This window comes from Lepidochelys olivacea (genome assembly GCF_965140295.1).
Source record: "Lepidochelys olivacea isolate rLepOli2 genome assembly, chromosome: 1".
Lineage (NCBI taxonomy): Eukaryota > Metazoa > Chordata > Testudines > Cheloniidae > Lepidochelys > Lepidochelys olivacea.
In genome coordinates this window covers 13,083,319-13,097,797 of record NC_140411.1, presented here as the reverse complement: position 1 = coordinate 13,097,797, position 14,479 = coordinate 13,083,319, and the positions used below count along the sequence as shown (strand labels likewise).

At 46.7% G+C, this 14,479-nt stretch overlaps 1 protein-coding gene across 4 annotated transcripts in view; it reads left to right on the top strand.

Moving 5' to 3' along the window:
• DNAJB13 (DnaJ heat shock protein family (Hsp40) member B13) overlaps window positions 1-14,479 on the top strand; it is a 16,323-nt gene extending 1,844 nt beyond the window's left edge. For 3 of the 4 annotated variants that reach the window (XM_084647823.1, XM_084647822.1, XM_084647821.1), the window contains 6 exons: window positions 1,834-1,995; window positions 4,565-4,722; window positions 5,905-6,018; window positions 10,080-10,193; window positions 13,119-13,195; window positions 14,150-14,479. In XM_084647823.1, the coding sequence (XP_084503949.1) occupies window positions 1,834-1,995; window positions 4,565-4,722; window positions 5,905-6,018; window positions 10,080-10,193; window positions 13,119-13,195; window positions 14,150-14,303 (779 nt within the window). In that variant the 3' untranslated portion in view covers window positions 14,304-14,479. Of the gene's footprint in view, window positions 1-1,833; window positions 1,996-4,564; window positions 4,723-5,904; window positions 6,019-10,079; window positions 10,194-10,649; window positions 11,290-13,118; window positions 13,196-14,149 lie in introns of those variants that run through there. The other variant, XM_084647824.1, reaches the window with a different exon arrangement.

The window sequence follows — 14,479 nt, the reverse complement described above, 5'->3', positions numbered from 1 at the left end:
CCACTTGCTTAGTATAGTACTCAACATCAGACATAAAAATACAGAAGTGTCACAGCACACTATTACTGAAAAATTGCTGACTTTCTCATTTTTACCATATAATTATAAAATAAACCAATTGGAATATAAATATTGTACTTACATTTCAGTGTATAGTATATAGAGCAGTATAAACATGTCATTGTCTGTATGAAATTTTAGTTTGTACTGACTTCGCTGTGCTTTTTATGTACCCTGTGGTAAAACTAGACAAACATCTAGATGAGTTGATGTACCCCTTGGAATACCTCTGCGTACCCCAGGGGGACATGTACCCCTGGTTGAGAACCACTGATCTATAAGTACTTACATGTAAAGAAAATATTTCTCTTTAATATAGCATAAGATTCTTAGATTATAAAAACCAGATGGGATCACTGTGATCGTCTAGTCAGATCCTCTGTAGAACACAAGTCCTTGGACTCCTTTGAATTAATTCCTGTTTGAATTGGACATAGGTTTCAGAACAACACCCAATCTTGATTTAAAAATTTACAATGAAGGAGAATCCACCACAATGCACAGGCACAAGAAAATATAATGGCTGAAAGTTGTTGTTCTCTTTCTCTCTGCTTTTGTTGGCAGATTGCACCTATAGACATCTAAATCTGACCTTCCATGACCCCGCCCCCCCCCCTATTCCTTGTGGGTTGCTGTATGTTTGTAATCTCTCTGGGGTCTCTCTAGACTGTAAAGACTGGAGATAGAGAAGATCGTAGTCTTTGTGGGAATATAGGCCCACATCAGGCCTAAGCAAACTATGGTGTTAAATTGAGTTTGGATTTTAGCATGAGTGATAGGCCCGAAGCATGTAAAAGGATGGGTTGAAGAGAAACAAAAATTGTTTGTGTTAAACTTGTGGTAACTCTTAAATATCAGTGTCTTCTTATGTAAAGTTTGGGTTGAGATCACAGAAATAAAGACAACTTGGATAATTGGGTACCAGGTGATGTATATATTTGGTTTGTTTAGTTTATTATTTAAAAATTGTGTAGTTTAGTAGTTAGAAACAAATATGGCCCAATGAGATAAGAAGAAAACCTTGAAGAAAGAGGCCCAGTCATTAATCTTGTCTTGACTGGGGCAGAAGACATTGTTCAGCCCTAGCTGCTTTATCTGTCCTTAGCTCAGGTCCCACACTACCTGTTTATTACAGTGTATAAAAAAGCAAAGTTTTCGAGGGGTTCTTTGTCAGAGCTTTTCCTCTGGAGTCACGCTATGATGGCAAGGTACCTCCCAGGTACTTGATCTTGTTGTGAGCATTTTGACCAGTGCTTGTAACTATTGGCATTGGGATATAGAATATAGGCATATATATCCTTGAGTTTGTATTTTGGATGTAATTAACACCAGGTGGCTTTTGGGACTAATAAAGGAATCCTTGTGTGGAAACTGAGTCGTGGGAAACCTTAATGAGCTTATTAGGAAAATGATTTGTAACAGTCTTCTCTGTGGTTTCCATTCTGTGTATTGGATGACTGGCTGGGTAGGGACAGGAGGGGATCAGCCACCTTCCCCTGGATCACTCAGTGTATCACCCTCCCCAGCTGGAAGGGTGAGCCTTTGAGATTGCTTCTAAGTATGAGACTCCTATAGATAGTTGCTACCAGACTGATGCAGTAGCATCCTTTCTGCTACTTCAGATTTTCTTATGGCAAGGAGAATGCTTAATGACAGCTTTGGGTGACACATCCCAGGATCAAGCAAAGACTTGGGTTTAGAACTATATACTTTCATCTGACACACAAATGATCAAAGCATATGCACATCTACTGATGCCTCTTTCTCCCTTAGCTGTGAAGAGGGGCATCTATGATAAATTTGGAGAAGAGGGTCTCAAAGGTGGGATCCCCCTGGAATTTGGGAGTGAAAATCCCTGGTCTGTTGGCTATGTGTTTCACGGCAATGCTGATAAAGTCTTCAAGGAGTTCTTTGGAGGCGATAATCCCTTTGCTGGTAGGTATAATTCCTTCCTGTGATGCTTCTTGTTTTGTTTTTATGGTGATTGCCCCAAGCATAGTCTCTTCAACAGAACCAGCCCTGTGGTTGGCAGGAAGTAGGTTAAAGTTTTGTACAGTCACCTGAAAACCAGACCCTGCCTTTGTGCCTTTGCCACCATTAGCCCTCGGAACCCCAGTTTGAGGGTTGTTTCTCCTGCAATTGGCTTTGGTTTACCTGACCTGTCACCCCACCCCATGTCTCCATGGGAGCATTGCTGGGCAGTGCTTTAAACCACACACATGGGACAGAACAGTCGCTCCAGGCTGGGCTTGTAGTGTCTTCCCCTGAGCCCGTCACTTTCTCCTCTTGAAAATCCCCTGGCTCAAATAATGGCAACTGCACCAGAACCTGGAGACCCAAAGAGCAGGCAGCCTTCACTGAGATTTTAATGCCATGCTGCAGTCAGCCACTAGGTGGTGGTGAAGAGTGATACAACCTGCCTCGTTTATTTCTCCAGAGACTGGGACCATCAGCACTGAGACATTCCTAGCACCAGGTTACTCTGGACCCATGTCCCTGGATATCTGGGAGCACATTGTGCTCTGAGTGGAGCTCAGGACACTCACAAAATCTGATTGAAAGGTTTCTTCCCAATCTGGGCGCTCGGTGAAGTTTTCAAACTAATTAAAGGCTTAATATTGTAAGTCTGCAGGAGTGAATTTACATTCTGTTTGGGGAGATCACAGGATCAGGTCCCAAAGAACTTGCAACAAACTACCATGTTGGAAACAAGAAGGGTGGTCTTAGGGGCACGGCACATGTCTGGCAGTCAGGTGACCTAGGCTCTATTCCCTAGTCTGCCACTGACTCACTTGGCAGCCTTGGACAAGTTACTTAACTTCTTTATGGCTCAGTTTCTCTGTCTGTAAAATGGGGTTAATAATTATTAGTGTGCCACCTCATAGCAGGGTTGGGAGGCTTACTTCATAAATGTCTTCGGTCCTTGGATGGAAGGCACCAGAGGAGAGCAAAGTCCAATTATTGATTTTAGAGTTTGGGAGGTAGAATGGAAACTTTTTACGTTTATGTTGGTTTAAAAAAGGGGGAGTAAAAAACTCCTTCAAACAAAGATAGTGACAAGAACTTCAGGGATTCCTGGAGGAAAGCAGGAATTCCTTTAGCATGGTAATAAACATGTAATAAATAAATAATAATTCATGCTTTTCATGGTCAGAACATTTTGCAAACATTCACAAAGTTATCCCAGCTGGTAGAGTGGTGAGATCACTCCCATTTTACAAATGGGGAAACTGAGGCACAAGGAGGCCTTTTTGGAAATTGCCAAAAGCTGTCAGTGTCTTGGAATGTCTCACTTGCTGGGTGGCTGATGTGAGCCATCTTGATCCTGATTTTCAGAGGCACCGAGCACCCACAACAGCAGTTGAAATCAGCAAGAACTGGGCAGGGGGAAGGTTTGTGAGTGCCCATGTTCAGCCCAGCATGTCTCAAGCTGGGCATTGAAAAACTGACACACTTCTGACCTGAGTGACTTGCCAAGGGCAGAGAGGGGAGTCAGTGTCAGAGCTGGGACTAGAACTAGGAATGCCTGGCTCCCAGACCTGTGCTCAGGCCACTAGTTCATGCCACTCTCAGCTGATGGTGTGATTGCATCTAACCTTTTTCTGGGTCATTGAACATAAGAATGGCAATACTGAGTCAGACCAGTGGTCCATTTAGCCCAGTATCCTGTCGTCCGACAGTGGCCAATGCCAGAGCTTCCAAGGGAATGAATAGAACAGGGCAATCATCAAGACACCATTCCCTGTCATGCAGTCCCAGCCTCGGGCAGTCAGAGGCTTAGGGATACCCAGAGCATGGGGTTGCATCTGTGACCATCTTGGCTAATAGACACTGATGGACTTATCCTCCAAGAACTTCTCTAATTCTTTTTTGAACCCAGTTATAGTCTTGGCCTTCACAACATCCTCTGGCAAAGAGTTCTATAGGTTGACTGTGCGTTGTGTGAAGAAATACTTCCTTTAGTTTGTTTTAAACCTGCTGCCTATTAATTTCATTGGGTGACCCATGGTTCTGGTGCTATGAGAAGGGGTAAATAACACTTTCTTATTCACTTTCTCTACACCAGTCATGATTTTATAGACCTCTATCATATTCCCCTTTAATCATCTCTTTTCCAAGCTGACCAGTCCCAGCCTGTTTAATCTGTCCTTGTATAAAAGCTGTTCCATACCCCTAATAATTTTTGTTGCCCTTCTCTGTCCCTTTTCCTTTTCGAATATATCTTTTTTGAGATGGGGCGACCAGAACTGCATGCAGAAGTCAAGATGCGGACGCACCATGGATTTATATAGTGTCATTACGATATATACTGTTTTATTATCTATCCCTTTCCTAATTGATCCGAATGTTCTGTTCGTTCTTTTGACTGCTGCTGCACATTGAGTGGACGTTGTCAAAGAGCTATGCCTGATGACCCCTAGAGCTCTCTCTTGAGCGGTAACAGCTAATTTAGACCCCATCATTTTATATGCACAGCTGGGATTCTGTTTTTTGATATGCACAGAGTTCTTTGCCCCAGATGGATCTGAGGTGAACATGGCATTCGGGGGGCTGCGGGGAAAAGGGGTGGCGAAGCAGGACCCGCCAATTGAGCGAGATCTCTACCTGTCACTGGAGGACCTGTTCTACGGATGCACCAAGAAAATTAAGATTTCTCGCAGGGTAAGGAAAGAAGGGGACTGAATTAGGAGTGGTGAGACGTGAGCCCGAATCGGTGGCGTTTGGAGCGGGACAGCTGCCCGAAGGGAGCCTGTCATGGAAGAGCTGTTCTTTCCCATTGGGCTGGGTTGTATGTTTCACTAGGAGGGCACTGGAAGTTTCACTGAAATTAGTGGATGTGACTGATCACTATATTCTGTGATAGCATCTCCCGAGTCCCAGCCGATAGGGGAATGGACAGGTGGGGAGTAACCTGCTCCAGGCAGTGGGGCAGGGCAGTTGAGAAGAGTAGGGTGGGGTGAAAGTGCATGGCCCCAACCCCACTCCATCTCCATGGCAACTGTGCTCCTGTGGCTGTGCAGAGAGCAGCCAGGGATCCATTCTTGCTCCTGCGGTGGCCTCTCTTTCATAGCCAGCCACAGCAGCAGCTCACGTGTGCTGTACAGAGCAACAAGTTCGGGCAGGACCCCGACAGCCAAAGTTTCCGTGCTCTCTCTGGTGCCATGGGACCCAACCCCGCTGCCAGAGCACAGGAGGCCCTGCTGAAAGTTGACACTGTCTTACACAGCATTGAGCAGGGTGCAGGAAAAGCTTGGCCTTCTGTAGTGTTAACGTAACAGGTTCGGGTCTCTTTGCCTGCCTTGATCTTAGCTATGTGGCCTCTGCCATCAACAGGGCTCTAGGGGGTTGGTGGGTTGTGCTGGCAATCAGACTGTCTTGAAATGAACAAAATACAATCCTCAAACATTAAGCCAAATATATAGGGCCAGTGACCCCATGGCTATCCCACTAAAGTCAGACGGAAATTAAATGCAAATATTAATCTCCCTGGCAGACTCCAGTGAGGTAGAACAGGGGTAACTGGGAGCCGCATTTGTCTCCAGGTGGCCTGATTTTTCCATCCCATTGTTCCCTCTGTGTGTTTTGCCCCTTTCCCCCCACCCTTTGTTTGTCTTGGGGCCCAATCTTGGTTGGTCCCTAGGCACTCCTGTAATAACCATGGTTTGCAGAGCTGCCTGGGCACAGAAGCTCTGCAATTCAAGTCAGAACTGATTTAGTTTCCTAAAGGCAGTTGCCCACAAGGCTGGTGCAGTATCACTGGCATCCTAGCCAATCAAAGGTCCAGGTGTCTCTCCTAGATACAGACCAAACCCGACTGCCCCACTCATCCGTTTCAAACCCCAGGTGATGAATGAAGACGGTCACACGTCCACCATCAGAGATAAGATCTTAACAATCGACGTGCAGCCCGGGTGGAAGCAGGGCACCAGGATTACCTTTCAAAAAGAAGGAGACCAGGTAAGTTTCTCCTGCAATTGGCTTTGGTTTACCTGACCTGTCACCCCATCCCATGTCTCCATGGGAGTGTTGCTGGGCAGTGCTTTAAACCACACACATGGGACAGAACAGTTGCTCCAGGCTGGGCTTGTAGTGACTGTTGCCCGGCAAGATTTCACCAGTACTGAATGGCTCATTCATTGTTTGCTGTAATGGGATCTTGTGTTTCTGTTGCGCCTTCCATCTGAAGATCTCAAAGTGCTTGACAGACACTAATCAACAAGCCACACAAAACGTGCCTGAGTAATGATGCATATTTTAAGATGAGGCACAGAGAGGCTAAGGGGGAGATTTTCTACATTGCCTAAGGGAGTTAGGAGCACAAGTCTTAGCTCTGACAGGGACTCCTGCAATGGCATTGAGCAAATCACATAACTTCCCTGCCTCAGTTTCCCCATCTGATAACCCTCCACTTCCTCTGCAGGGCACTGTGAGGATTAACTAGTTAATGTTTGTAGAGTGCTTTGAAGATGAGGGGCCTGATTCTCCGCTGCGATCCAGCTCGGGGCTCTGCTCAGGCAGTATCGAGGGCCCAGAATCCAATCGTACGTAGCCAGCCAGGCATTCCACTGGCAGTGGAGAATCACAGAACTAAAACCGCTGGCAAACAGCTGACGGAGGTGGCCTCTGCATCCCCTGCTCCCAGCACAGGAGATAGGGGAGCCATGCCAGTGGGACAGATTAGAGCAGTCTCTTGGCTGCTGTCACTCCCACTGGGGTTGGGGCTGGCGCAGATCAGCCCTCAGGATCAGAGAGCTGTAACTGAGAATCAGGCCCCAGATATGCAGAATGTTAATATTGTCAGGTGAAATTCACTCCTGTTCACAGGACAAGTACCAGGCCGAGGCGTTGCTTTACACCCTATTTGAGGGCTTAAGTGGGACTTAGCTCGAGCATGTGGCTTGTGCTGGCCCTCAGCACAGGGGTGAATTTTATCCCCGAGGGAGCGCACGCAGCAGTGCTCAGTACCAAAGTTACACCCAAAAAGCTCCGTTAAAAGAACATTCTTAAGGTTGCAAAATCAAGCTATTAGCCAAGATGATCAGGGATGCAACCGCATGCTCTGGGTATCCCTAAGCCTCTGATTGCCAGAAGCTGGGCGTGGATAACAGGGGATGGATTACTTGGTGATTACCTGTTCTGTTCATTCCCTCTGGGGCACCTGGCATTGGCCACTGTGGGAAGACAGGATACTGGGCCAGATGGACCGTTGGTCTGACCCAGGATGGCCGTTCTTATGTTAAGCACTCAGTAGCTTGGCAATTCCACAGTTAAAGTTGCCTGTGCAAGAATGTTCTTTTGGCGGCTTGAGTAATTGGCTTTTTGCTTTTTGTGATCTCTCATGTAACTAGTACTGGGGAAGTGCCCAGTTCTCCTATAGCTGAAGCGGTCGTCTTACTTTATGATATTTAGAAATATTTTAAAGAGTCCTGCAACAAGGGAAAACAAAAGGGTTCTTGTCTCACTTTGCTTCTTTGGGATTCACAATGGAGGTTTGGGAGGGTTTTTTTAGGGCTGTCAGTTAATTGCAGTTAACTCACACGATTAACTCAAAAATATGAATTGCGATTAATCGCACTATTAAACAATAATACACCAATTGAAATTTATTAAATATTTTGGATGTTTTTATACATTTTCAAATATTTTGATTTCAATTACAACACAGAATACAAAATGTACACTGCTCACTTTGTATTATTTTTGATTATCATTTTTACAGTGCAAATATATGTAAACAAAAGAAATTATTTTTCAATTCACCTCATACAAATACTGTAGTGCAATCTCTTTATCGTGAAAGTGCAATTTACAAATATAGATTTTCTGTGTTACATAACTGCACTCAAAAACAAAACAAAAGCAAAACTTTAGAGTCTACAAGTCCACTCAGTCCTACTCCTTGTTCAGCTAAGACAAACAAGTTTGTTTACCTTTACCGGAGATAATGCTGCCTGCTTCTTGTTTATGTCACCTGAAAGTGAGAACAGGCGTTTGTAGGGCACTTTTGTAGCTGGCGTTGCAAGGTATTTACGTGCCAGATATGTTAAACATTTGTGTACCCCTTCATGCTTCGGCCACCAATCCAGAGGACATGCTTCCTTGTGATGACGCTCGTTTAAAAAGATAATGAGTTAATTAAATTTGTGACTCCTTGGTGGAGAGAATTGAATGTCTCCTGCTCTGTTTTACCTGCATTCTGCCGTATATTTCATGTCGTAGCAGTCTCGGATGATGACCCAGCACATGTTCGTTTTAAGAACCCTTTCACCACAGATTTGACAAAACGCAAAGAAGGTACCAATGTAAGATTTCTAAAAATAGCTACAGCACTCGACCCAAGGTTTAAGAATCTGAAGTGCCTTCAAAAATCTGAGAGAGATGAGGTGTGGAGCATGGTTTCAGAAGTCTTAAAAGAACAACGCTCAGATGCGAAAACTACAGAACCCGAACCACCAAAAAAGAAAATTAACTTTCTGCTGGTGGCATCTGACTCAGACGATGAAAATCAACATGCGTTGGACCGCTCCACTTTGGATCATTATCAAGCAGAACCTGTCATGAGCATGGACACATGTCCACTAGAATGGTGGTTGAAGCTTGAAGGGACATATGAATCTTTAGTGTATCTGTCATGTAAATACCTTGCGACCCCAGCTATAATAGTGCCATGAGAACACCTGTTCTCATGTTCAGGTGACATTGTCAACAAGAAGAGGGCACAAATGTAAACAAACTTGTTTGTCGGAGCGATTGGCTGAAGTAGGACTGAGTGGACTTGTAGGCTCTAAAGTTTTACATTGTTTTATTTTTGAATGCAGTTATTTTTTTGTACATAATTCTACATTTGTAAGTTCAACTTTAATGATAAAGAGATTGCACTACTGTGAACTGAAAAATACTATTTCTTCTGTTTTTTTACAGTGCAAATATTTGTAATACAAATAAATATAAAGTGAGCACTGTAGACTTTGTATTCTGTGTTGTAACTGAAATCAACATATTTGAAAATGTAGAAAACATCAGAAAATATTTAAATAAAGGGTATTCTGTTATTGTTTAACAGTGTGATTAATCACAAGTAATTTTTTTAATCGCTTGACAGCCCTAGTTTTTTTTTCTATTTGTTTTTACCGCAAGAACCCCAGGAATGTCAAATCTGGTCTAGCAAGAGGATTCGCTGAAGGGCTCAGTGGGGACTTTCTTAGCCTTTAATGGAGGGGGGAGTATTAGTCATAGAGCTTAAGGCAAGCAGGGACCACCAGATCATCTAGTCTGACCTCCTGTATCGCACAGGCCACCAATATCCCCCAATACCCACACGCTAACCCAACAACTGAAATGAGACCAAAGTATTCCAGCCCACTGGACTAAACTATGATGTGCCACAGGCAAAGAATAGGAGGGACCGAGGTGCACCAGTGCCCAAGGCTCCTGCAATGGCAGGGAATTGATTAAATGAAATAATCCCAGCAAGTGACCCACCTACCACATTGCAGGGAAAGGTGAAAACCCCCCAAGGTCATTGCCAATCTGACCTGGGGGAAAATTATTTCCCGATCCCACATATGCCAATCAGACCCTGAGCATGTGAGCAAGAACCAGCCAGCCAAGAACCCGGGGCTTTAACAAAGACGGCTTTTGTCCCAAATGTGTGTCTGATGTTTGAGTTTAGAAGGCATGAATATAAACAAAGAAAAAGCATTTTAAACAATCTGATTAAAATCCTTTCCCATTCTCAGTTGCTGAGGTTTCACTTCCTTGGGAGTTGTGATGTCATGACCTTACTACTTCTATCTTCCAGGAAATACAGCGTGCTAAGAACCTGAGCATCCAGTGTAAAGGCAATCAGGGAAAAAATATTTTGTTAAAAAACACACTTCCCAGGCCTTCTGGAGACATCAGAAAGAAGCAAAAAAAAAAAAAAAGAAAAAGGCAAAGACCTGATTATCTTTCCCTGTAAACAGTGCCTGTCTTTGCTAGATACTGACTTATTCCCTGGTTTATTTCTTGTACTTTAGGGCCCAAACATTATCCCAGCTGATATTATCTTCATTGTACGAGAGAAACTCCACCCAAGGTTTAAAAGGGAGGATGATGACCTGCTCTATGTAGCCACCATCCCCCTAGGGAAGGTAAGGATGTTGATTATTTCACTAGGAGGGTGGTGAAGCACTGAGATGGGCTCCCTAGGGAGGTGGTGGAATCTCCATCCTTAGAGGTTTTTAAGGCCCAGCTTGGCAAAGCCCTGGCTGGGATGATTTAGTTGGGGATTGGTCCTGCTTTGAGCAAGGGTTTGGACTAGATGACCTCCTGAGGTCCCCACCAACCCTGATATTCTATGATTAGTGCACTTGGGGCCTGATCCAACTTGCATGCAGGAAAAGGAAGAGATGCACGTTGACTTCAGTGGAGTTGGACGGTGTCTTCTCCTTTCTTACCTTCCCATAAGGCAGCGAGGTTTTGCAGCATGACAACAAACTGCATTGGGGATGAAAGGAATTGCCAGTTTATAATTGAACCAAACAGAGTCTGGGCCAGCCAGTCAGACTGCTGGGAGGCTGCCTATTATTTATCATCTTAATCCTCAGTATTTATGGATTAGCCGCTCTTGAATTGGCTGACTTCATTCTGCTGAAAACAGAAGAGCTGTGGGCCTGATTTTCATGCGTTTGAGGTATGGAATTTTGCATCTGTAGATATGACCATCATGCCTGCAAATGCATGCAATGCAATGCAAATGCAATGCAAATACTTATCCCTCTGTGCACACAGTTACCTGGTGTGTGTCTGTGTGAACGCACACACCCCGTCATGGTAACCGTGCATGCCAGTTAGATGTGCAATCACACGTCTCAACTGTATAAAAACCAGGCCCCAAGAATTCAACATCTCCAGTATTTTTTATTTATTTAGTGCCTCACAGTGTGCTCGGCTCTTTTCAGAACAAAGACTTGGTCCTTGTCCTAAGACAGGTGGGCAAACCATATCCGGCCCACGGGACCATCCTGCCCGGCCCTTGAGCTCCCAGCTGGGGAGGCTAGCCCCCGGCCCCTCCCCTGTTGTCCTCCTTCCCCCGCAGCCTCAACTCGCTGCGCCCCCAGCGCTCTGGCCCGCTGCTCCTTCCGGGCAGCGCGGCGGTGTGGCTGGTTCCAGCCGGTCGGCGAGGCTGCAAGCTCCTGCTGCTCTGAGCGGCATGGTAAGGGGTGGGGGGTTGTATAAGGGGCAGGGTCTTGGGGGCAGTCAGGGGACAGGTAGCAGGGGGCAGTTGGATGGAGCGGAGATTCTGTAGGGGGCGATCAGGGGATGGGGAGCAGGGGGGGTTGGATAGGCGTGGGAGTCCCGGGAAGGGAGCTGTCAGGGGGTGGGGGTGTGGATAGGGGTCGGGGCAGTCAAGGGACAGGGAGTCGGGGGTTGGATAGGGGGGTGGGGTCCCAGGAGGGGGCGGTCAGGGGACAAGGAGCGGGGGGGTTGGATGGGTCGGAGGTTCAGAGGGGGGCAGTCAGGGGGCGGGAACTGGGAGGGCACGGATAGGGGGTGGGGGCCAGGCTGTTTGGAGAGGCACAGCCTTCCCTACAGGTTTGCAACCCTGATGTGGCCCTCGGGCCAAAAAGTTTGCACACCTCTGTCCTAAGAGCTAACCATCAAATTGATTATCTATTTATGGCTAATGCCTTTTGCTTCTGAATTGGCACTGCCCACACCAACCCGAAACAGGGCACCTCACCAGTTTTGCAATGTCATACGTGGTAGGTGGAGGGAGAATTCCTTCCTGACCCTTTCCATTGTCCGTTCATGCCCTGAAGCATGGTCTTGGGTGACCCTGAACTCAGCTGAAAGTATGATTACTGGTGGTGGTGTTGGTCATAATGTTACCCAGCGCTCTTAAAACTCCAGTTACAATGGCCTATGGATTGGTCAGTCTGCAACAAGCCAGAACAACAACACAAGGAGCAACTGTAATTCTACTGCACTGCCAACCAGTATCCAGTTTGTATAAGGAAACAGGTCCTTGCAGCTAGAATTCCACTCAGGGTGTCAGGTGCTAGAGTTAGCTCCGACATTAACTATAATTTTTCCAAAAAGTTCCTTATTTAAAATATCCACTGCTAGGTAGTCTTGAATGTGGTGTTCGTTCATGACACGGGTGGCAATGTTGCCTAGTGGCTAGAACACTGGACCAGGACTCAGGAGCTTTGGGTTCTGTTCCCAGCCCGGCCACTGGTTTGTTGGGTGATCTTGAGCAAGTCACTTCACGTCTCTCTGCCTCAGTTTTCCGTCTGTAAAATGGGGAGAATGACACTTCCCTTTGTCGAGCGCTTTGAGAGCTACAGATGAAAAGCACTGTGGAAGAGCTAGGGATTATTGTTAAGTCACAATGCTCTGTTCTTAAGGGTTCCACGCTTGCTCTGGCCCCTGCACCCTTTGGGACAAGCTTGTCCCTTCGTGCATTGCATTTCTCTTTGCTCACCAGGCCTTTTAAGGACAATGGCCTCACTACTCTCAGCTCCTTCCTCAGCAAAGGTGAGTGATTGCGAAATTCCTTCAGCTTCTCTCTCCATTGCTCACACGAATGAGCTCTCACGGGTACTTTGCCACTCTTCACACCAGATCCTCTGATCTGGCCCAGAGGCGTCACAGTGCAACTCGAGGGAGGGGGTGTGCAAAGGTGGTGTTAAGCCCTTCAGTTTTAGGTGGGTTGTGGCTCGATCTGATCCCCCCCAGCGTAATGTAGAATAGCTGGAGGCCACCCGGGGTTACAGCAGTGCCTCAGCCACACCCCACTTTTCTCTGGGCACACCCCCTAGTTGGCAGTTGGACATGTGGGTGCATGTGGCAGAGAAGCCCGTACGCTGGCTCTGCGCAGTCAGAACTCAGAAGATCCCTCTACACTGGGATGATCCTCTTGTGCCTGGAGGAACGCTCAGGGTGTAAAGGCCCCTTTGTAGTAGCCTTACCCAGGCTCCCATGGATCGCAATTTGCTTCAGCCTGTGCCTGTTATTTGGAATAACAGAATCAACGAACATCTTCGCTCAGTGCCTCGCTCTGTCTTTTGCAGGCTTTGATTGGCTGTACAGTGGATGTGAGAACCCTAGATGACAGACTGCTTAATATTCCCATCAATGACATAGTCCAGTAAGTGCCGGAGCAGAAATAGCCCCGTATGCAATCAGCAAGGCAAACTACCCTGCTCGCCTAGTATTTGGAAAGGCTGATTTGTGGCGCTTTTAGTAAAGCGTGGGTCTGCTCTCACAAGGGAAGGCGAGTTTTTCAACAGTGATTTGGGATGCTCAAAGGGAAGCACCTCGAGACCATCCGAGGGTGGGGGCTCAGTGCTCTCTGGGAATCAGGCCCCTTTAGGTCTTAGATTGGGCACCCCAAATCACTAGTTGCTTTTGAAAGTCTTGGCCTGACTGTAAAAATGGCCTCTGCATACTACCCAGCTCTGCTTCTCCTGTGTCTGCAGAGTAAGATCTAGTTACATCACAGACACCCCCAGGGGCTTACTGTTTTTTAATCCTGCCAGGCCTGCGGCGCCCACACAGCTCCAGGAGGGAGACCCGGCTCATGAACAGGACTGTTAGCTCAGTTCCGATTGCAGAGCCGAATTCTGCCCCCACTGACCCCAACACTGGAGGCAGCTCGCTGCACCCGCACAAACCCCTTGCACTGAGTCACTCAGGGCAGACTCTCTCTGACCAACTGCAATGCCTGAGCCAGAATGAACCCAGCTGGCCTTTCAGATCTCAGGGCAGCCGTTAGAAAAACCAGCTGAGGAAATCCAATCAGGAGTCACTGAGACAAAGGGAAGAGAGAGCCCCAAAGCCCATTTTTAGCATCATTTTTCAGAGAACAGCACCTTACAGAAATTGTTACCTGTGTTTTTCCAAGCTCCGTGCATCCCTCCCAGCAAGCTCGTTAGAGCCAGCTCCTGCCCTCGGAGGGAGCTGCACATAGAGACAATTTGCTCCTTAATGAGATTATCCCTCCCGAGCACTCCAGGTGGCACTGCCGGGTGTGTTCTCACTGCAGCCTTAGGAAGGTTACTCCCTGCACCCTCCTGCATAATGCTGGCCTTTGCTCTTCCAGCCCCAAGTACTTCAAAATCGTGCCTGGGGAAGGGATGCCTCTGCCTAGTGACCCCACACGCAAAGGGGATCTCGTCATGTATTTTGATATCCGCTTCCCTGAAAGGCTCACACCGGCCAAGAAGCAGCTCCTGAGACAAGCACTCCTGACTTAAGCATGCTGTGACTTCAGCTCCATGGGACCCAGGGGCATAAAGCTTTCTAGCTATTTGTACAGATTGTGTCAGTGGGTGTATGTTATTGGTGTTAGAGATGGCTCCCCCACTGCATGGTGTCTTTGAAACAGTCTCTGTAATGACTGCAGTGAAGAGCAATAAAAGAATCAGCTGGG